Here is a 22,472-nt window from a genome sequence, read left to right on the forward strand (position 1 = left end):
TTTTCCAAGTATAAAATGTAGCTTCGTCCCTCACCATCAAATACAGCACAGCTAAACTGAGTGGTAGAGGCCAGGGGTTTGCAGGTGGTGTCCAGTTTGTTGCCGTAGTTACCGATGCTGACCTCAAACTGGATTGGTTCTCCGGGTTCCCGAATCATGGAAGCGCTGTGGAAGACTGCACACAGACAGTACTTCCTCCTTCTCTGGTATTTCTGATGCAAAGAGGAAAAAAGAAAACGAGGAAGCAAAGAGAAAGAGAAGTAGAAAATATTTGAATGCATCAAACCATCTACAGACTATTTTTATTTCAGAGCATAAACCCGACCACATCCACTCATCCCATGTGTCGACTTCACGTCTCATCACATCCCCACTGCTGTCATACTCCACCACACTTGTCAGTTTTCGCTCAGTGGATAAACAGCTAAGGTACCTGTGACACCAGGATGTCATCACTGTGGATGCTGTCGACTGCTTTGTCTTCTTTTCCCTCCAGCTTCGTGGACAGCTCCACCAGGATCCTGCCCCTGAACGCCACTCCTTCTCCCTGTGCATTGACACAATGATATCAGATATTAGGTGGGTGTATCATACATGCACTGAACTCTGGATACTCTCCTGAATTTTGTACAGCGTTAATGTCCAAGTCAGTTGCTCTGGACTCTCTCATTCTACAGATGTTCTTTTGCCAGCCCCCTAGTAAAACCCTCCCATGTGAGAATACGGCATATTGGTGAGGATTTGTAACAAGCAACTGCAGAGAAGTTTAAAATAACAAAAAGGATAGAATATTGCAGGATCAGATCAGGTGCTAAACATGAAAAAGACGCAGATGAAGATATCTACTTGGAAAGACAACACGATTCAAGAACTTTTTGCAGAAGGGGAAGTCGTCATGTTGATGTGAACGTTTCCGCAGTGGCATTTATACATTATGCCCTACCTCCTGCACGCTCTACTCGGGCCTGAGAGCTGGTCTGAAAATGGCTAAGATATTGGCAAAATGATAAATGATGTACTACCTTGCCATGATTGAGATCCTCGTAGGGGTCTGGCAGCCCGCTGAACTCTCTGGGGCTGCCGTACAGGTTGACAAAACAGGGACCGAAGACAGGCAGGAACCCCACCTCAGACTCCCCTGTCTTCGCTGGAGAGAGAAGGAAACTGAATGAACCTCTTCATGAACAGACTCGAGCCAAATCAAAGCAAAGCGTCAGTGTTAGTACGTCTGTGATGCTTTAATTGAGGCTGTGGTGAAAGAGTGAATGCTGGGAAAGCAAGTGGCACGCACTGCGACGACAAAACAGTTAAAACATTAAAAACTAGACACACACTAAACACAGACAAAAATAAACGTATTCAGCAACTGTCGTGCAAAACATGCTTTACGGGTCACATCTCATGCAACACAGAGTAAAAAAAAGAACGTGGGTGAACCTTCAAACGATGTCATTTCCCCATTTCCTGCATGTTCCTCTATGCCAGGAGAAAAAGGACAATACTTAATCCAAACAGGCACATAATAGTAACAGTTGTACTTACTGCAAAAGGAACTTTTTCATACAGTTGTACAACAATAGACATCTTAGCTGAGACACAAAGGCTATGAACTTGGGGTTTTCATTGAAGGCCAGGACTCTTTACCTCGGCCAAGGTGTTGTTTGTATAAGCAAGATTACATAAGGGATTTTCACAAATCCGTCACACTGAGAGAATTAATTCAATTCAATTATAATTTCTAGTGAAGATCTGGATCAGGGGGCAGATCTAGAATATTTATTTAACATGGTGAGATATGCCGTTTGTCAACATTGAGGGAATAGATATCTTAGTGTGTGAAATTTGTGAAGCTTGATTGAATTTAAGGGGACTGTTGGGTCTTGGCGGAGGTTAACGCTCTATTTAGTGTCTACTTGGGGATCCCCAAAACTCCAAAATCCCAAAAATAATACCTTCTATCTCTCCACCAGAGGAGGCTATCTTGGCCAGGTTCAGGTACGTGGTGCCAATAGCATCATTTCCTGTCAAACGATCCCTGCAAATCACACACAGTTACTTTATACACATAAAACTGCATTCATGTAATCAACTATAAAATAACACACATATCTCATAAGGCAGGTAAAGTGTTATGTTTTTTCACTAGCTACAAGAAGGAAAGACATGAGATGGAAAAACAATGTCTCTTCTTGCTGTTTATGTAAAAACGTTTTTTAGGGGGAATTCTGTGGGCTGTAGATTTCAACACCTTCTTCAGGGCACATTCTCTAATCTTTCCTCTTGCACTCATTTTCCTTCAGCCTTCCTGGACCCGAGTTATCTCGCTGCTCACTCACTCAGAAACACACTATGATGGAAATAAGCTGCTGCCAACAGGATCCCAGAATGTGTTTTTGAGGGCTAAAGGGAGGAGCCTGCTCAGCCTGAGTCATAGGCAGCTACATTATTCTCATGTGGTTGGTGATGGCGGGGGCATGGACACGCACACACATACAGACACATTAAGATCTGACCACACTACAGAAAGATTGAGGGAACAAAATAACACTGCCTCCTCACATTCCAATCTTCTTGAACAGAATGGGGAAATTTCAAAATGGAAAATTGCGGTTTGTGTTTTACTTACCAATCAAACACTGTCAGTTTGACGGACTCACACATGGAGGGGAACTATAGAGGATACAAGAAACACAGTCCGTTAATGACATCCATCACTTTCTTTAATCTTAGGTTTGTGCTGTAGAAGAAACCGGCTTTTCATCCCAGCGACCTCTTACCTTGACTTGAAGGTGCAGAACTTGGTTCCACTCAGGGTTTGCGTTTTTCTCAATTATCTGAGTGCATAGCTGAAGAAACAAAAAAAACACACAATTAGCTCCTCTGCCATTAGACGAACATATAATAAGCAGCTTCAGTTAACACTGCAACTAAAACAGCACAAATGATCAGTTCGGAACCTTTTTGCCTGCAAAGCGAGCCTCTAAGAACGGATCCACCAGGTTCTTCTTGTTGTCATCTCCTCCAAAAAATTCTTTCATGGTCTGGACGAATGCATCATCCACTGAAATGGGAAGGGGACTTAATCAATCACCAATCATAACTTAATACACTCGTCTTGCTTCAATCAGTTCAACTTCAGCATACTGCTCTTCTTCTGTGTCTTTAGGTCTGTGTGTGTGTGTTGCTTGTGTTACAAATTCTAAATGATAATGGATCTAAAGCGAGTCTCACTCTGAGGAATGTCCTCAGCTCTGAACACCTTCAGCGACAGGGTGGCCCAGCGCAGAGTCAAACCAGCCGGCAGCAGCAGGTTGCTCTCTATGTCGTCCTGGTCGTCATTATACTCCCTCTTCTCCACCTTCACCACGTGAGATAGAGAGAAACAGAGGAGAGTCCATGTGTGAGAGAGAGAGCAAGGGACGCAGCCACATCATTTACATATGGAAAGAGGAAAAAAGCCAGAGAGAGTCAGTGTGTCTGTTTGTACCGGCGGCTCGTCTCCCGCCCCCACCACGAAGAGGCTGACTTTGAGGTAGCCTTTAGCCCCAGAGCTGGAGTCGTCTGGATCGTTCAGCAGAAGCCACTTCCTCATGACACAGTGAGCTGCAACAGAAGAATCACACACATATACATTGGGACACATAGACATAACATTTCTTAAAAATTTAACAGATCTGGGGTTACATAAATTATGTGTTAGACTTCCTCACTGTGCTTGTATAGTGCATAAGGATTATGGCGATACATATTGAACTTAAAATATTGGTGTTGATGAAAATTATATTGCAACAATTATATAATTAATTTATAACACACGTTACCTAAATAAAGATTGATAGCCGATTGAATAAAAAATGAAAAACTAAAATGAAAATCATGTAAATAGGCAACTTCTATAAAGTTTCATGTTAATCACATTTATCACATTACAAATAAAACCATTTGATCAAATTATACAAACCAACCAAGAGTAACTACACGTCACATTATACCCGTACAAGTTACACAAGAGCCATATCTGTGCAAATGTAAATGAGAAACAAATCAAGATTGTGGTCTGCGACAAACTTACCTGATTCATCATAAACGTAACTAACGTCCAGCTGTGAGACAGAAAAACACAAGATGAGACAGAATCCTGGGAACACATTAACCCGATGTTTTATATATTAACACTGATGTGAAGAGGGAAATGAGACCAGGCACCTTGAACTCCCCCATCAGGCTGTCGGCCCTCAGAGAATAGGAATCGTACACCTGCAGGAGTGGAAAGCAACAACACAGTTTATATATGAATGCACACTGACAGCGGATAGGTCAGAGGTGAAATGTGTCGTGCTCACCCGCATACTTATGTTCTTATCGAACAGGTCTGATGGTAGCATGTTGACATTGTAGAAGAACATCTGCAAAAATGGGAAAAATACATAACCCAAAATGGGAAAAATACATAACCCATTTTCTATTCCATCACCAATCTGTGTCATAAAGCTTCACTGAGAGTAAAGTGATGGTACCTCATCAAAGAAAGGGTTGTTCCCTCTCCTGATCCTCGTCCTGTGGGTCTCTCCACACACGTTGACCTTCACCACCGGTTTGATGTTGTTCCCTGACAACTGACGAGCCTGGATGATCCGAACACGGATCTGAAAGGCGAATAGCATCAAAGTATCAGTGCAGGTGAATGTATCTGATTCATGAGAACATGAGAGCATCCGAGTCTGACCAAGAGATCCTGTGATCCCACTGTACGTTCATAAAAATACACATTAGATCAATATGCAGATACACAAGATGGGTCAAAGTAACTTAAGCGATTTAGATAGCATATAGCTGCAATGCTGCAGCCGCATGAAAGGAAATAAAACTATCTTGTTCTTAAAACCAATTAATTTCACGTATTTCAGATTGTGCAGAATTTGTTTTGCTTATTTCACACGTTCCAACCAAAGAGGACCATTACAAATTTCAGCTGTTGATAACTGAGTCGCACTAAAGTAAAAAGCTATCACTGACCTGGAAATCCTGCGGTTTATTGATCAGTCGGTGGCGATTTTGCGACTTGGCCAGACGCTTCCGGAGGTGACCGCCCTGAGCAGCGGGTGAGAGCCCCCCCGCAGGGCCCCTCGGGCCCCCGTCTGTTTGAGTCTCATCCCCCTCCTCTCCTCCATCTCCTAATCAACAGGGAGACCAGATAATCCAAGGATCAAATTAGTGGAACAAAAAGGTTTGACAGGGATCATTAACAACAACATCGTCGTACCAGCATCCATCGTAGAGTCACCAGCTTCGGGGTCGTTGGGGTTTGGTGTAGCATTGGGTGGAGGGTCATAGCCAATCACAAGGTTGATTGTGCCCTGGAAGGAAAACGATTGGCTGGTCTGAGAATTCATTTTTGTCTTCAAAATTAAAGCAATTTTCTGGTGCTTGCATTTTTTTTATATTCATACTGACAGAAAAGAAAAAAAACTTACTCCAATATTCTGTCCACTTTCATCCACTAAGGGCACATTTTTGGATGGAAGGGATCTCACTTGACCTGAGGCAAGATCTCGCAGAGAGATTTTGGTTGATCCAATGAATCTGTTTGGAGGGAGAAAGATAGCAAGGACATTATTAGACAGTGTTGTTTTATGTCTGTGTAATGTGACTGGGCAAAAAAACCTTTTTCCAATCAGATAAGTTTAATACACTAGCTGCTGACAATAGGAATATATTGACCCTTGCGATGAACAACTTGTCCTCTAATATCTTAGTTTTATCAAATGCAAACATTGACCTGACTGTAGAGAATAATTATAACCATAAAAGTTGGTTGCCGAATGCCTTCTAAGTCACATGCACAGTTCCTGCTATCTCCATGCATTTTCATCACCACCATCAGTGTATATAGGCTCCATCCAAAGCACCTAATTCATAGGACTGCTTCCAAACAGGCCTACTTCCCACTGGGGTCAAAGCGCCAAAGTTGATTCTAATGTTCACAATTAAATTCTATTCTAATTGACACATTGTAATGTATTTAGTCTCTCTGGATTGAACTTTTTCAGGGAGGAGATGAGTCTGCAAAATGTTGTGATGTTGCTAAATTACAATGCCTTACACTGGAGGAGTTTACATTATTGCGTCAACTTAGAAATATTAGAAACACATCTGGGCCTGTCTTTCTAGTCAGTAGTTAAGTGGAAGAGATGAACTGGTGTTTGTGTGCAGAAGCCACGTTCACAAAAGGGGCATACAAGTCACCACCCAGAGCTAACAAACCGTGCCTGCTCAGACAAACAAACGCACCTCATGAGCCAGCACACAGTCGTCACTGCTCAATCGCTACCAACCAGCAATTTGAGTGTTTAGATCACTGGTGTGACACGAGCAAGGTCTCTAAGCCAAACCCCTTTTCATTGGGAGGTTCTTTAAAAACATGGCATGAAGAACACAACCAAGACTATATGACTTTTCCAAGTGGTCATGTAGCAACGCAGTAAAATGAAATATTACAATTAGATCATGGCTTCCTGCAGCTGAAAATCACTGGATTATCTTGACACTAAAAACATTATTCCCACCATCTCTACCAAACGGCATGCATACAATTATTGCACCATTTCCATTAGTCATACATTTTCTGTATGGAATATTAATTACAGCATTTCCGGGGAACATTTGAAATCAGAATCAGTACAGCGCATTCATCCATCAAGGCCCAGCTGTCCTATCTATACATTATTCTATAAGAAAACAATGAAGATGTTGAGAAGAGCCCTATCTCAAAATAAGAAAATATTTTTAAAAAAGTAAAAAATCTGGCTGTTTTGGCGAAATCTTGCTTACAAACATACGAGTCAATCATTGCCTTTAAGGAATATGACAGACAGCATTTCCTGAAGAATACATTAGCTCACATAATTAATGATTAAACAATAAAAATAACTAACTCTTGAAACAAGCGAGGGCTGTGAGAACAACATCATCGTGAAAGCTTGAACTGGAGTTTGTCAGCCTGTTCACCAGATCAACCAATCAGTGAGCTTATATTTAAATCACTCTTACAATCTTTCCTTGGAATCGTACCAGAGTAATATCTAATGGAATGTCATGTATAATTTATCATTGTTTGGGTGGACTCAATGTTTTTGGCAGCGTTCCTGATAGAAGGAATTTCCTCTGGATAAGAAACACACTTATTATGGAAGTTTAGTTCACCAACTCAAACACGCACCAGACTAATGACTGGACCCAAAGATTCAAATGTATTTACTTTCCAGCATTTGCCAACAACTTTTACTTGACATGAATGATCCAAAGAGAATTTAAAGGAAAATCAGATATAAAGATATGCTATGAATTGCTAGAGGTTTTGGGCTCAATCTCTGTTGTTGCATTGATTATATTCACTCTAAAAAGGGAATTTTTACTTTGGGACTGACATGAAATCATTCATTAAGAATGCAGAGATATACTTCCTTACTAATTTTGCTTGGGGCATTTTCAAGCAGGGGCAGGCAAATTAAATATGACAATTCAATCAAAACACTTAAAAGATACAGATATTGAAGCACGATATTAGAATACTCATGTTGTTAAACAGCTGAAAATAATCTTTTAACATATTTTACTTTAGCCGTAAAAGTAGACAATTTTTCTTAAAAACATCAGGTTACCACCAGTTGTCACTTGGACAGAATTTTGGGAGGAGAAAGGATGTAGTGTGATTGTTTTGGCAGCACCAGGAAGGAGGCTGACTCGGGGATTCTCCCGGGATTCACTGACGATATCAACCTGGTATGAAGCCTCAGAATCTGGGTCACCATCATAATACTTTTTGGGAATGATGAAACGTGAAACGGTGGCTCCAGCTAGGAAGTGAGCGTGGATGGAGTTGTCTTTACTTGCCCAAAAACCTGCTCTTATGTCTCCAAACTTTTTAACGAATTTAGAACCCAACTTCTTTATCCAGCAGGAAGGTTGTTTTGGTGGTACTGACGATTTTTGTTTTGCATCTCTTTTCTTTTCAGCGGGACTAGATCCTGATATGAAAATATGAAAAGAGTCTGACTGTACAGTATCAAACACTGACGGCAGACACCTGAACCTCAGTTGTAGGAAAGCCATTCCGACCATTACTGCACAGTGTGTACTAGGAACAGATTAAGGAAGATGCCCTCGGACTGATAATGTTCACATTGTTTCCCATGTAAACACACAGAGGACTGACCAAAACAGTGTGACAATGTGACGATTGTCAAGCTGAGGCTACATCCATACTAATGTGCTTTCGTTTTGGATCTGTATCAGGAACCCTGTCCTTTAAACGCAAATCAGGCGACCCCTCATGAACACTGGGCGCTGCTGTTAGAAAAGATATGAGGGTCAGCAACGCTTGTAATGAATCCATGTTGCGTTCTGCACTGGTAGCTGGTAGTCTATTGCTAGTTGTTTTCTTCCCGAAGTGGGGCATGTGACAGGCGAATGACCAATCAGCGAAGGCTACGTCGTGACCAAATAGATCCAATCAGCACGTGGCTGTAATTATCGACGTCATCGTTTCCAAACATCTTCACTTCTGCTCTTCTAAAAACGAAGCCTCTGGAGTTTCCAAACTTCTCTGTTTTAAAACTTCTAAATCTCCAGACTAGTGTGGACGCCACATGTACCCGTAGTCGAGTTGATATGTTTTTAAAAGAAAAATGCAGCAGTGGCATGTAGCCCGAGTAACAGAGAAAGAAGTATCAGTATAGAGAAGTATTAGTCTGGTAGTATTCTACAGCCAATGGGACTACAGATTTGTAATCAACTACAACTAAATTTAACTTTTTAGCCTCACCCATGTTTAAAAGTTAAATGAACTTCTCATTTATCACAGCCAAGTGATTATAATGAACTTTCTGTGAGGTAGCAACTTTCAACACACGCAGCTCTGACGCTCCTTGGCTGAGTTTCAGCTTCATAAAGTAAACACCCTCCCCCTGTCAACATTAAACTGGTCTCACTGATCAGTGAAGATAGATGCATGTGATGATCCAGCTCATCTCAGATCTGGGACGAGAGAGTGTGAATATCAACGATTCCCTGACAGTTCTTCCATCATTGCTGTTAAATATAATTCATAAACCGTTTTCAGCACTGCCAAGAAATTTGTTTCATCCAGTGAAAGTGCAAAAGGGGAAATATTTGGACACTGTCTGACTGTGTTTTTTTATAAGACAGGATACGAAACAATGTTTTTGTTTTGAGTTATAATAACTTCTCTAGCTACATCACATGAGGACTTTTAACCTGACTGTTAATCATCCCCTTATTTCCACCTTTCAAATCTGTGCCCAACAATTATGATCAATTTTTTTGTCGCCCAATAGCACCATAACTATTCATTAATTTGTTTAAGTCTGCAGGCCTGTTGGAGAACTTTGCAGTTTATATTTATATATATCTCTGCTAGGAAAATGCAACGTTCTCGGCAGCATGCAAAGCAGGTGTAGCATGACAGTCCAGACCACAGGGTTTCAACTGGGTTTCACCAAGGCGCTTTTCAACCACGAACTACTTTTACTAACTTGCCAGTCTATATGTTTTTCAGTAAGTCTCAACAATGATAGGATGGATTGTCACGACAATGGCTGGGTTGTTTTTCTTAATGTTTCACCTCTAATCCAAGAGACTTCTTTGTTTTTTTTCCAAAGCACAAGCACGTCCAGGTGCCTATGTTTACGTATACACATCCTGAAGTTGACATCATGTGGATGATATAAATGAGTCATTTGCAAGTTCCTATTTCAATTTGGGCGTCTACCAGAATAGGTTATTGTTCTGGTCTCGTAGACCGCTGCCGCTCCAAGCATGGCAAAATGTGCTCTGATTGGTCAGCTCTTTTGTGATCAGAAGCACAACATGGGCACTTTAAATGTTCCCAGAATTAAGAAAAAAAAAAAACTTTTGAAATGTTTCATTGAGACACTGTCAGCTGCACTACAGGGAAATGCACTATTCATATTCACGGTCCCCAGAGGATGAATTGAAACAAAAGTAAAACCGCTTTACCTCTTGAAATAAACTTTGAAATAAACAGATGAAAGGAAAGATGTGAGGAAATTAGGAAATTTTTCCCCTAGTAAGTCACTGAGAGTCAGTGCGTTGCTCCATGGAACCTTCGCATGTGAAACTAAACCATAGTTTGTCCAACAATTTCCTGAGTCCTTCCTCTTCAAAATATCATGTAACTCCCCCACTTTTGTTGCCAAGACAACATGAATTACCCACAACAGCAGCTGGAGAACCATTTGAGAGCAAGGGAGAGAGGGAGGGAGAGAGAGAGGGAAGGAGAGTCCTGCTCTGGTCTCGTTGTGTAGATCTTTAGGGAGTGTGTCAGACGGAGCAGCCCAGTGGAAAACTTTACTCAGTGTTACATGGACTCTTGTGCTGGAATAGCACCTCCCTCAGTTATGACTGTCCCATCCATCCAGGGAAACTCTTACTCAGTAAAGCACATGAACAGATAAAACATTGAAGTTTGACACTTTTTGATTCATTCTAAAGAAGGAACAACTTTTGTGTTACTTGTTTTCTCGCCGTAAACTAAACTTTGATCACAGCAATTAGTGATGTCGAGGAAACATTCTTTGCGGTGGGTCTAAAGTGATCCCATATGTGAGCTGGGTTTTATTTGGAAGGAACAACCTCGAGCTGGCTTGCAGGGGCAGCACTTCTCCTCATGCAGTATTCAAGCAGAACTTGTACCTGCCTCTGCAATGGAGTTTGTAGAGTAACTCCATCATCAAGCATTTGTCCCTGTTCCCAGAATGTCGCAATGCCACACAAAGCGCAGCAAGAGAGAGAAAACAAACAGCAATTCATCCCTCCACGTTGCCCAATCGGCATCAGTCAACCCACACAGCCCAACAAGTCTCAGCATGGCAGGCAGGGTGTGTGTGGGGGGGCAGAGGCATAACTCAAACTGGGTCACTTGGGAAATATCACACTCAGCTTCCTTGTATATGACACTATGTCGAGGTTCACAATGATCTACATCATCACCAGCAGGTCGGTAGCATGTGCAAATCATTATTTGGTAGCCAAGGTGGTTCAGACTGGAGACTGGAACTGTGATGTGAGTTATTGTTGAAAGACCTGACGTGCAAACATCTGGAAACCTGCATCCTAACCTACTGCCTCACTTCATCCACTGTGTTCAGACAGGAATAAGGTGCCGCTGCGGTTCAGCTCAGGTGACGCCGACGTGATCCCTCTGTTGCACAAAGTTAACAAGGATTTCAGCGCCACTCACGCCCCCCCCCCCCGGGCTGCACTTACTTGTCTCTCCCGATGGTTTCGTAGTCTTTCACAATCACGTCTATGAAGGAGCCGGCGTCCAGTGGAGTCCCCTTCAGGTCAAACTCCAGCACCTGCAAGACGAGACGAGGGGCACATGCACCAGGGCGTCAGATATTACACTTCTAATTCTGTGGCGTCCTGATTGAGCCACATCTACGTACTACGGTGGCCCCGAGGGCTGAACGCATTGCAACTTAAGACAACACATGCAAGTGGACAAAACACAAGCAAAGCAAGAAAACCTCGGCATCAATTTGACAACACAACACCACACATTACTCACAACAAATTATAGAAACGCGCTGCAAATACAGGAATGCGCTGCAAATACAGGAATGTGGTGCAATTATATATTTATAGATATAACTCCTCCTTATCTGTATTAGCCACAGCAAAATCTGTTGATATAGGAAATTCAAACAGTGATAATTGACAGAAAGTTTTCACTGTGTGATACTGGTACTGTAGCGTAAGTATTCTGTGATGAATCAATCAATCAATTCCAGCAAATCTAACTTATCCTTTGTTTAAAAAGTAAAGTAAACGAGCAGATCTGAGCATGTTGTGTGTGTGTTTACCTCATTCCACACAGGATTCACATCACTGTCAACTGATTGTGTTTTCTTCTTTTCATCTGGAACGAAAATCAAATATATTCAGTGAAAATGTTTTCAAAATAAAAAATGAGTATTAGCACTTTCTTGTTGCCACATATCGAATACATAAGCTTGTCTTTACAATGGAAATGTTTACTGAAAAACACATTTAAAAGGTAACAAATGAATTAATATTGTTCAAAGTATAGTTATGCTAACAGAGTTATCAGTTCAAATAAAAATTTAGAGTTGGAAACATTTTGTTGTTTGACCAAGTTCTCAAAACTCTTGTTTTCTAACAATTAGGACAGACGTTATGAAAATCAACTCGTTGATACACCTATTGTCAATTTACCCATTAACTCTGTTGATTGAATTAAGGAAATGCTATTTAAGGAAATGGGTTTTCATTTCCTCTACACGTAAACAGGGAAACAGGAGAGAAGCTGCCACACCTGCAGCTGCTTATGAGGACAATGGCACATACTAAACAGCTGAGATCCAGCAGGAGAGACCACCACATAATCAAACCCCCCACCCACCTACACACGCACCCCCAAACACACACCATATCTGGCTTTAATTCAGTGGTTTAAACCCAATTTCTACTATTTCTAACCCGTCTGTTCCCTTCATTAATGCCCCCTCTCTTCCTCTAAGGTCACACACTCCAAATCATACAGATTCAAACATGTACAACTGCCTTTGCATCTGAACCTGCTGTGACATGTAATCCTTATGTGCTGTGATTAACTTTATGACATATTGTATTCAAGATTTCCCTTTCAGTCAAAAGTTGAAATCTAAAATAGTTATTGAGCCTTAAGTTGACGCACAAGTAACCAAAGAGAAGGACAGCTGCATATTGTTATAGTATTGGCTACCAAATAAAAATCACAATAAAAACTGTCGATTCATCAGAGTGATGTCATCATGGTAAATAAAAGTATAAACAATTAAGTGATTAAGCTGTAAAAACTCTAAGAGCACATATGTGTGCCACAAGTTTCCAACCAGGTAGATCTTTGTACAAGTTTTTCTTTTTTTTAAAACAACAAGACTTACCTTTAAAAATCACAGATGCAACTGGATCAGGAGTTCCAAACTTCTTTTTGGGCAGAGCTTTAGCCGACTCTACAACAACCCGCAACATGGTAACTCACACTCACACACACACTCTCACACACACACACACACACACACACACACTGGTTAACAAAGGACCAAATCAGTGAAGCAGGGAGTCAAATGTATCAAATAAGAGAGGAAAGAGTCTCCACAGGAGTGTCGAGCTGGGACACACTCAGAGCCCCATCAGTGAGACACAGACACACACACACACACACACAGACAGACAGGGCAGGGCTGAGGAAGGGACGAGGAGGAAACAAGGGCGGATCATGGGAGAGTGATTAGACTGAGCTGCGACCTCCGCTGCTCCTGCTGCTGCCATCCTAGGAGAGAGAGCAAGAATGAATGGATGTGGATAATAACATATATGTGATAAAAACCACAGCAACTGTGTATTGAGGGGTGGTTTTAAATACATAACAAAGACTCTAAACCAGTGTTGGTTTACAGAGGCTGTATAAAATATAACTATTTCTATAGACAGCATATAAAAGGGTTTCCAACTTTTTGTATTGCTCTAACTCCATCTTGTGGCTGTGCTGGGAAATTACATTGTAGGTTCTATAATTACAGGATACGTTTTTTAAACGGTCTAAATTATGAAGGACAAAAAGTGAGAACAAAGAAACAAATGAATGAGGATATGAATAATATATATGAAACTATCTGTTGATGGAAAATACTGTTTCTGAATGTCTACATTAATTCATTTTCAAATGTATTTATTTCCGTATGTGTACATTTATTCACTTATCAATTTTGAATATATGTCTACATTTATTTTTATGTATTTCTGCAGGTATACATTCGTTTATTCATACTGAAAAGTGTTTTTATATGTATGTATTTCTGCATGTATTCTGTCATTTATTTATTATTTTCAATATTTATTCATTTATTTATACCTGCATGTATTCAGTTATTTATTAATACTTTTCAGTATTTATTTATTTATTAATGTTAATTATTTATATATTTCCACGTGTATTCATTTATTTAATTCTTCACTTCAGTCGTTTCTTGATGTCTCTTCATTTATTTATGTAACTGTCAGCAAAACCGGCCAGTTTATGCAGACTGTTTTATTCTTTTATTTTAGGGTTGGGCTATATATTGTTCTTATGTTCAACTACGGTTTGGGTTATTTTCAGTTTTATTTCGTCGTCTTTTACACGTAGGGACTCCCCTCGCATATTACCCGCAGCAAAGGAGCGGACGGTTTTATTCGACACACCTGATCCCTCGTTTCCGCCCCAGTGCAATAAAATACCTGCCGTCAGCCCGGCACAGATAGAAGCGGAAACCAAACCGGACGCCAGCTTTGCGGCACTTCTCGGACCTGAGAACCATCCAAACAACGATAGCTTAACACCCCTCGCCGAGCGGAACGAGGTAACGAAGCTGGTCCCATTCACTTTGCTGCGGGTAGTGCGGAAGGGAGTCGCTATCACGTTAACGAGTCAGATGTGTCTCACGTGGCGATTTGTTTGTTCATTGTATTTTAACGTTCGTGTTTGGTTTTAATGATTAAAATCTTTGTAACTTGTAACTGTCATTACAGTTTTACGGTGCTACTACGGCAAGCCAGATGCAAAAATAAAGAGCCGTGTACATCAGTTGAAAAGACAAAGCGTTTGTGTGGAGAAGCGGGGGGCCGTTACAATTTATCTATTTCTGTATTTAGGGCTCGAGCACAGACATCAAAGGTGTCTGGTGAGACCCTATTGAAATTGTAAGGATTATTAGGGCCCGAGCACAGACATCAAAGGTGTCTGGTGAGACCCTATTGAAATTGTAAGGATTATTTCTTTCTTATTATTATTCAGGCAAATTAATTGGCTTTTTGAGGGCTTTAACATGCTCAACTTCTTACCAAAATTTGCAGAAAGTTAGAAAGTGGTGAAAATTTACGTATTCTGAAGGAATTTTCAATGGGCGTCGCAAAATGGCTCAACGGTGCCCCCCGAGACAGCCCGAGACCCCCGGAAGGTGTTCCCATTGACCGATCTTCACAAAAATCAATACACAGGTGTATCATGACCAGACAAACAAAAAAGTCTCTAGATGCAATTGGAAAAACAAAACAGGAAGCCTGCTATTTTGTATTTAGTGGCCATTTTGGCCATATTCCACATTTTTTCTTTGATACACTTGTACCAGGGTTTTCATCGAATCAACTTCAAATTGAGATGAGTGTCATCACAACAAGATGGAGATAAAAACTGACTGACGGATTTTTTTTTAATCACACGGTGTGACCGTGGCGTGGCGTCAAAGTTTGATTACACGCCATTAAAACACGATGTTCTGTACATACATCGACCATGAATCCTTTGATGCTGAGCCGGTCAAATATCAAAGGAATCTTTGTTTTTATTATTATTTTCAGGCAAAACGCATGCAACGCTTCAAAATGCATGTGCTCGGGCCCGCCCAGTGCTGCTTTGCAGCCCTAGAAATTTAATTTATTTGATACTGTATTTTTGCTATCATATTTATTTATTATTATTATTATTATTATTATTCAGGCAAATGAATTGGCTTTTTGAGGGCTTTAACATGCTGAACTTTTTACCAAAATTTGCAGAAAGTTAGAAAGTGGTGAAAATTTACATATTCTGAAGGAATTTTCAATGGGCATCGCAAAATGGCTCAACGGTGCCCCCGAGACCCCTGGAACGTGTTCACCTTGACCGATCTTCACAAAACTCGACACACAGGTGTATCATGACCAGACAAACAAAAAATGTATTTTTAGTTATTATTATTATTTTATTATTAGGGCCCGAGCACTGACATCAAAGGTGTCAGGTGAGACCCTATTGAAATTGTAAGGATTATTATTCAGGTAAATGAATTGGCTTTTTGAGGGCCTTACCATGCTCTACTTCTTACCAAAATTTGCAGAAAGTTAGACAGTGGTGAAAATGTACGTATTCTGAAGGAAATTTTCAATGGGCGTCGCAAAATGGCTCAACAGTGCCCCCCGAGACCCCCGGAAGGTGTTCACATTGACCGGTCTTCACAAAAATCGATATACAGGTGTATCATGACCAGACAAACAAAAAAGTCTTTAGTTGCAATTGGAAAAACACAACGGGAAGCCTGCTATTTTGCATTTAGTGGCCATTTTGGCCATATTCCACATTTTTACTTTAATATACTTGTACCAGGGTTTTCATCGGATCAACTTCAATTTGAGATGAGTGTCATCACAACAAGATGATATAAACTGACTGACGGATTTTTTTTTAGTCACACAGTGTGACCGTGGCGTGGCGTCAAAGTTTGATTACACGCCATTAAAACACGATGTTCTGTAACACGGCCATACATGGACCATGAATCCTTTGATGCTGAGCCGCAAACAAACAACTCCACTCCTGCAGTGTCAGTCTTCTTAGATCAAAGGAAACGTTTTTTCAGGCAAAAAGCATGCAACGCTTCAAAATGCATGTGCTCGGGCCCACCCAGTGCTGCTTTGCAGCCCTAGAAATTTTATTATTATTATTATTATTTAGGCAAATGAATTGGCTTGGCTCAAATTCTTTGAGCATGAAAGTTAGAAAGTGATGAAAATTTACGTATTCTGAAGGAATTTTCAATGGGCGTCGCAAAATGGCTCAACTGTGCCCCCCGAGACCCCCGGTTTGTTTAGTATTTGTAATCCTTTATTTGAGCAGAGAGGCCACATTGTCACGCCACTTTCAATCACCAGTTTCACAACTGACAATGAATATACTGGTTACCTGTTTGGGCTGAATTCACATACTGGGGAGGATGAGTCACATTAACCATTGTTGACCTGTGAATCACTACATGTTCTAATATCACAGATCTACATCCAGAGTTTTAATAAATCACTTTATGAAATAAAGACATTTTTCTGGAGCTGATGATAGAAAAGGTTAGCGAGTGTCTTATCTCTGTTGAGGGTTCTGCTCTGATTGGTCGACAGTCAAGTGATGACTCAGGCTCCAGTGAAACCAGTTCCCAAACAAAACACTACAACTGGTTTCACTAGTTTGTACCAACATGATGGTGATGAAGACATTTATCACTTAGACTCAGGGTCCAGATCAAACACATAGAATAAGAAACTTACATAAATATATAATCATAACTTTATTTATATAGAAACTTTCAAAACACAGGAGCTCTTCAAATTTAAGATGAAAAACCATTGGAAATTATTAAAAGCAATTTGAAGCTCACACGACATTAGAGCACAAACACAAAGATAAAAAACGATACAGACGAGAAAAGGGCTCATTTAAAATGACAAAGCAAATTATTAAAACAGTAAGAACAAAATATGGAGAAAACAAACCTATAAAAATGTGTCTTTAAAAGAGAAGGTGTTGTTCAGACAGAGATTATATATTGTTCCACACATTATATACACATAATAAAAAATATATTATTATTATTAAAATATCAATATATTATATTAATATTAAGTGTTACATCCCGTGTTTTGTCTCTCTCTCGTCTCCTCCAGGTGGGTGGTCTGGAAGCACCTCTCCTGGCACAGCTGAGGCCACTCTGGCATCAGGGTGTGGCCAATAAGACCCTGAGCAGAGCGTCAGCTGTTGCTAGAGGGCCAATCAGCAGCAACTGTGTGAACATACCGTTTAGACATACTGTGTGGACATACCGTGTGGTCATATTGTGTGGACATACCGTGTGCAGTGTTAGATGTTCAGAGCTCTTGTGTTGGACAGTGGTGTTGACTGAAAGTGTCACATTGTGCCTTTTAATATTTAGTTTCATATTGTTACACCTTGGCTCATGTGTGCAACCAGAAACGCGGAAGGCCACAAAGTTCTGCCGTTATAGTATTTAATCTACAAAGAATAAATACAAAGAAAACCTCCACATGTCCTATATTTTTAGGGCCCGAGCACTGATCAAAGGTCAGGGAGGACCCTATTGTTATTGTAAGGATTATTTCTTCTTCTTCTTCTTCTTCTTCTTCTTCTTCTTCTTCTTCTTCTTCTTCTTCTTCTTCTTCTTCTTCTTCTTCTTCTTCTTCTTCTTATTATTATTATTGACCCTATTGTTATTGTAAGGATTATTTCTTCTTCTTCTTCTTCTTCTTCTTCTTATTATTATTCAGGCAAATGAATTGGCTTTTTGAGGGCTTTAACATGCTCAAATTCTTACCAAAATTTGCAGAAAGTTAGAAAGTGGTGAAAATTTATTTTCAATGGGCGTCGCAAAATGGCTCAACGGTGCCCCCAAGACCCCTGGAACGTGTTCACATTAACCGGTCTTCACAAAAATCGATATAGAGGTGTATCATGACCAGACAAACAAAAAAGTCTGTAGGTGCAATTGGAAAAACACAACAGGAAGCCTGCTATCTTGCATTTAGTGGCCATTTTGGCCATATTCCACATTTTTACTTTGATGTACTTGTACAAGGGTTTTCATCGGATCAACGTCAAATTGAGATGAGTGTCATCACAACAAGATGGAGATAAAAACTGACTGGCTTTTTGAGGGCTTTAACATGCTCAAATTCTTACAAAAATCTGCAGAAAGTTAGATAGTGGTGAAAATTTACGTATTCTGAAGGAATTTTCATTATTATTATTATTATTATTCAGGCAAATGAATTGGCTTTTTGAGGGCTTATACACGCTCAACTTCTTATTCTGCATTATGTTGGAAACAAGGATGTATCAAATCTTAATGAGTTAAACACTTCAAGTGCACCACGACCACAACCTTTAATATCTATTGGCAGAATGTGACTTTTATACTTTTTCTTTTTTAATTCAGCTTTACCCTTTGCAGAAAATCAGAGGAGGGAGCAGTAATAAGAGAACAGAGTTTTAAATGGTGAATAGCAAGCCAGTCTGATCTCAAAATGTGTAAAATACGTTGGTCCATAGAGACAAATGTAGGCATCAGAATATCTTGACGGACGTTGGCATTTTGTCCACATTTTGTAACTTTGATTTTGTTTTATCAGACTGTGCAAAGAATTACAGAAGCAACAAAGGACCTTGAGAACATAACCACTGAGTTGTCTCTACAGGAAGACCCAGTTCAGTAATGGGTGTCAGATGTTCAGCAGTGGATGACAGGTACTGTGGAAATAAATTCTCATTCTTGCACAATGTCCGTTGATTCTGTTTATACAAGGTCTACACAAAAGGTTTGATTGTAAACTGATATTGGCATTCAATTTATTTTATTCTCCTCTTCCAACCAACCAGTCAAAAGACCATTGAAGGACTATTTGAGCATTAAGAAGCAAATATTTCAGCTGTATCATCAGACTGGTGAGAAAACAAGATGCCACCATTAATACGTATGTCTTTCTGTAACATGCTGTGACAAAATATTTTAATTACCATTTATAGAAAGTCAAAATAGGTAACCCATTTATTAAAAAATAAACTAGAATTACCACACTGTGGTTGTAGATAATCGCCAAACAGTGCAGTTTCTGTGTACACATTTCTTCATATAAAAGGTCACTGTAACCTGAGGTCATTGTGACCTGTCAGTGAACATTTCTACCAGATTTAAAGACATTCCTTCAAGCTGATCTTACGATATCATGTTCAGCAAAAACATGAACATACTTTGTGAAGCCACTGTGACCTTGACCTTTAGCTACTAAAATCAAATTAGTTAATCCTTGGGCACAAATTAAAATATTTACCAAATATTAGAAAATTCTGTCAAGTCATTCTTGAGAAATTGCATTAACAGGATGGGACGGGCAGACAACCCGAATACATAATGCCTGCGGACACTGGCTATTGCCGGCATAGAGTCATAACAATATTTGTATTAGACTGGATCTTTTTGGTGTTACATTGGTCATCTTGTATGGGTACACTAAATAAACGTTTATTTCACATTGTGAAACTTGAAGTTTTATATTTTTTAATATAGCGCCAGATCTCTACATAAATAATTTTAAGGTTACATTTCCTATAAGACAGGTCTATAGCTTGCATTTCTGTCTCGACATGGTCACGCGGATAGATTTCTCCTCTGCTCTCTGTATCGCGCACGGAGGAGTTCCATCCAGATGCCCGCACACACAGACACGAGCGCGCACACACAGGTGAGCAACCAGCGGACAGAGAGCATCCATCTGAATGCGCCTGGCTGTTCTCACGGGACGCGCATTTCTCAGCGCCGGTCAGCCCGCGATTCTGCTTTCTCCGCTTGTTGTATTTAACCGTGAACGCACCTCGCCTCGCAACCTCAGCCTGAACCATTATTAAACCCGCTGCGTCACTTCCTTCTATCACTGTCTAATCTATTTTCATCGGACCATTGTTCAAAACCGGCAAATCTGACGTGAAAATATTTTTATTACAGACGGAAGTTTCAAAACGGTAACTTAACACAAACGAGGGTTATGGCGAGGTGCTCTATTCTAACTAGCGCTGTTTGATTGCCATGGTAACAGTGATTTCAGGTGGTAGAGAAGTCGTTATGGGAAGATTGCTAGTAGGATCTCGACTTTAGTCTTCTTTCACTTTATGCGCATGCTCCATAACGTCTTTACAGTGATTTCAACCACTCCGCTGCAGCGTTTCCGTGGTTTTGTGACAGGGCTTCATGTAGATGTGATAAACATAAGTACCGGAATCAAAAATGTTTCTGGATTCTGGCAATACAGGTTACTTATGGAAGTCAGTAAATACATACATACATATATACATGCATGAATAAATAAATAGATAGCCAGATAGATAGATAAATTACAGTTCATAGAGAATGAATAGGCGATTATTTCAGTTTTCTTTTTGGTTTTAGGAATGTTCTGTTGAATACGTAGACAGCATAAACAGGCAGTTGTGAGAGGAAACCAGACCCGGCTGTTGCGGTGGACATCTCTGCAGCGGTCTATCCGTTTGCAGTCACCAGATTGGTTAACTAATTATCACGGGAGGAAAAATCAGAGCACCTTCTTCTCTCTCGGTCTGGGAACACGAGACCGTTTTTATTAAGCGCATGCGCAACAGGTTACAAGTGCACGCAGGCACAACATGCTCCGTGACATCATTTCCTGTGCTATATAACATGGCATTGCTCACTCAACACTCCCACTCAAAGACATGTGTATAGCTCTCTCTATAGTGGTAAATAAAAAACAAAAATACACAACTCCAAAATAAAACATTTGGTATACTGACAGTGTTCTAAAAACTTCAAAACTTTTTCATCTGCCAGTTCACATTTACATTCCAAACAAATACCCCTTGAAACTTTCAAACTTAGCCTTTGTCACTGGCTTGGTAAAGACATCAGCAACCATGTTTGCAGTAGGACAGTATTCTATAGATATCTTCCCTTCTGCGTGTGCAGACCGTACAAAGTGATACTTTATATCTATGTGTTTGCTTCTCTGTCTGCATACTGGGTTCTTAGATAAAGCTATCGCCCCCTGGTTGTCCTCATATATCTTTACTGGTACATGCTGGCTACTATCTATTCCTCTAAGTAGTTGTACAAGGTACATGCTCTCTTGAGTAGTAGCTGCTAGTGCCATATACTCAGCTTCACAGGTGGATAATGCCACTGTTGGCTGCTTCCTACTCTTCCACGATATAACTTGACCATTCTCAGTTAAGCTGAAACAGTATCCACTTGTGCTCCTCCTATCATCCCTGTCGGCTGCCCAATCAGCATCACTATATCCCTCCAGCTGTAGTGGGCTTTCCTCACATTTCTGGTAGTGTAGTTCTTGATCTATAGTACCCTTTAAATACCTCAGTAGGTGTTTTGCTGTAGCCCAATGCTGTTGCTTTGGTTCTGCTAGGTATTGAGATAGTTTGCTAACAACCCAGCTCAGGTCAGGTCTGGTACATGTCATAATGTATATCAAGCTACCTATTATCTCTCTATATCCTGTTGAATCAATAACCTCACCCTCACTGTCAAAGTTTAACTTTTGCTCACATGGGGTGGATCTGGGTTTGCATTCAGACATTCCAAATTTGGTTAATATCTTCTCTATGTGTCTCTTTTGAGTCATTTTGATCTCTCCCTCACTCTGTCTGAAATCGATACCCAGGAAGTGTTTAAGTGGACCCATATCTTTCATCTTAAACCTTCTCTTCAACATTTCTTTTACATCACTGAGTAAGGTGTTGTTACTCGCTACTATGATTAAGTCATCTACCCATACTAACAGAATCACTTTCTCATTCTCAGATTTTCTGCTGTAGACACAATGATCAGCATCATTTTGCACAAAACCATTCCCTGTAAGATGATCACGGAGTAACTTGTTCCAGTTACGTCCGGACTGTTTTAAACCATACAATGACTTGTTGAGTTTACACACTAAGTGTTCCCCTGTGTTTGACTTGATTTCAAAACCTTCCGGTTGCTCCATAAATACCTCACAGTCCATTGGAGCATGGAGGTAAGCAGTTT

The 22,472-nt window shown here is 40.3% G+C and overlaps 1 protein-coding gene across 1 annotated transcript in view; it reads right to left on the reverse strand.

The window, feature by feature from the left end:
- The window catches only part of LOC133027508 (myoferlin-like), a 27,738-nt gene extending 14,661 nt beyond the window's left edge, over nt 1-13,077 (reverse strand). The window contains exons 1-20 of the mRNA XM_061094523.1: nt 12,990-13,077; nt 11,907-11,962; nt 11,308-11,399; nt 5,475-5,583; nt 5,264-5,357; nt 5,017-5,174; nt 4,518-4,646; nt 4,344-4,406; nt 4,207-4,257; nt 4,073-4,103; nt 3,488-3,603; nt 3,232-3,358; nt 2,958-3,061; nt 2,778-2,846; nt 2,627-2,670; nt 1,953-2,035; nt 1,438-1,476; nt 1,023-1,147; nt 434-547; nt 35-212 (exon numbers count right to left, since the gene is read on the reverse strand). Of these exons, the coding sequence (XP_060950506.1) occupies nt 35-212; nt 434-547; nt 1,023-1,147; nt 1,438-1,476; nt 1,953-2,035; nt 2,627-2,670; nt 2,778-2,846; nt 2,958-3,061; nt 3,232-3,358; nt 3,488-3,603; nt 4,073-4,103; nt 4,207-4,257; nt 4,344-4,406; nt 4,518-4,646; nt 5,017-5,174; nt 5,264-5,357; nt 5,475-5,583; nt 11,308-11,399; nt 11,907-11,962; nt 12,990-13,077 (1,870 nt within the window). The remainder of the gene's footprint in view (nt 1-34; nt 213-433; nt 548-1,022; nt 1,148-1,437; nt 1,477-1,952; nt 2,036-2,626; nt 2,671-2,777; nt 2,847-2,957; nt 3,062-3,231; nt 3,359-3,487; nt 3,604-4,072; nt 4,104-4,206; nt 4,258-4,343; nt 4,407-4,517; nt 4,647-5,016; nt 5,175-5,263; nt 5,358-5,474; nt 5,584-11,307; nt 11,400-11,906; nt 11,963-12,989) is intronic.
- Nucleotides 13,078-22,472: the final 9,395 nt, after the last annotated feature.

This window comes from Limanda limanda, chromosome 21, assembly GCF_963576545.1.
Source record: "Limanda limanda chromosome 21, fLimLim1.1, whole genome shotgun sequence".
Taxonomy (NCBI): domain Eukaryota; kingdom Metazoa; phylum Chordata; class Actinopteri; order Pleuronectiformes; family Pleuronectidae; genus Limanda; species Limanda limanda.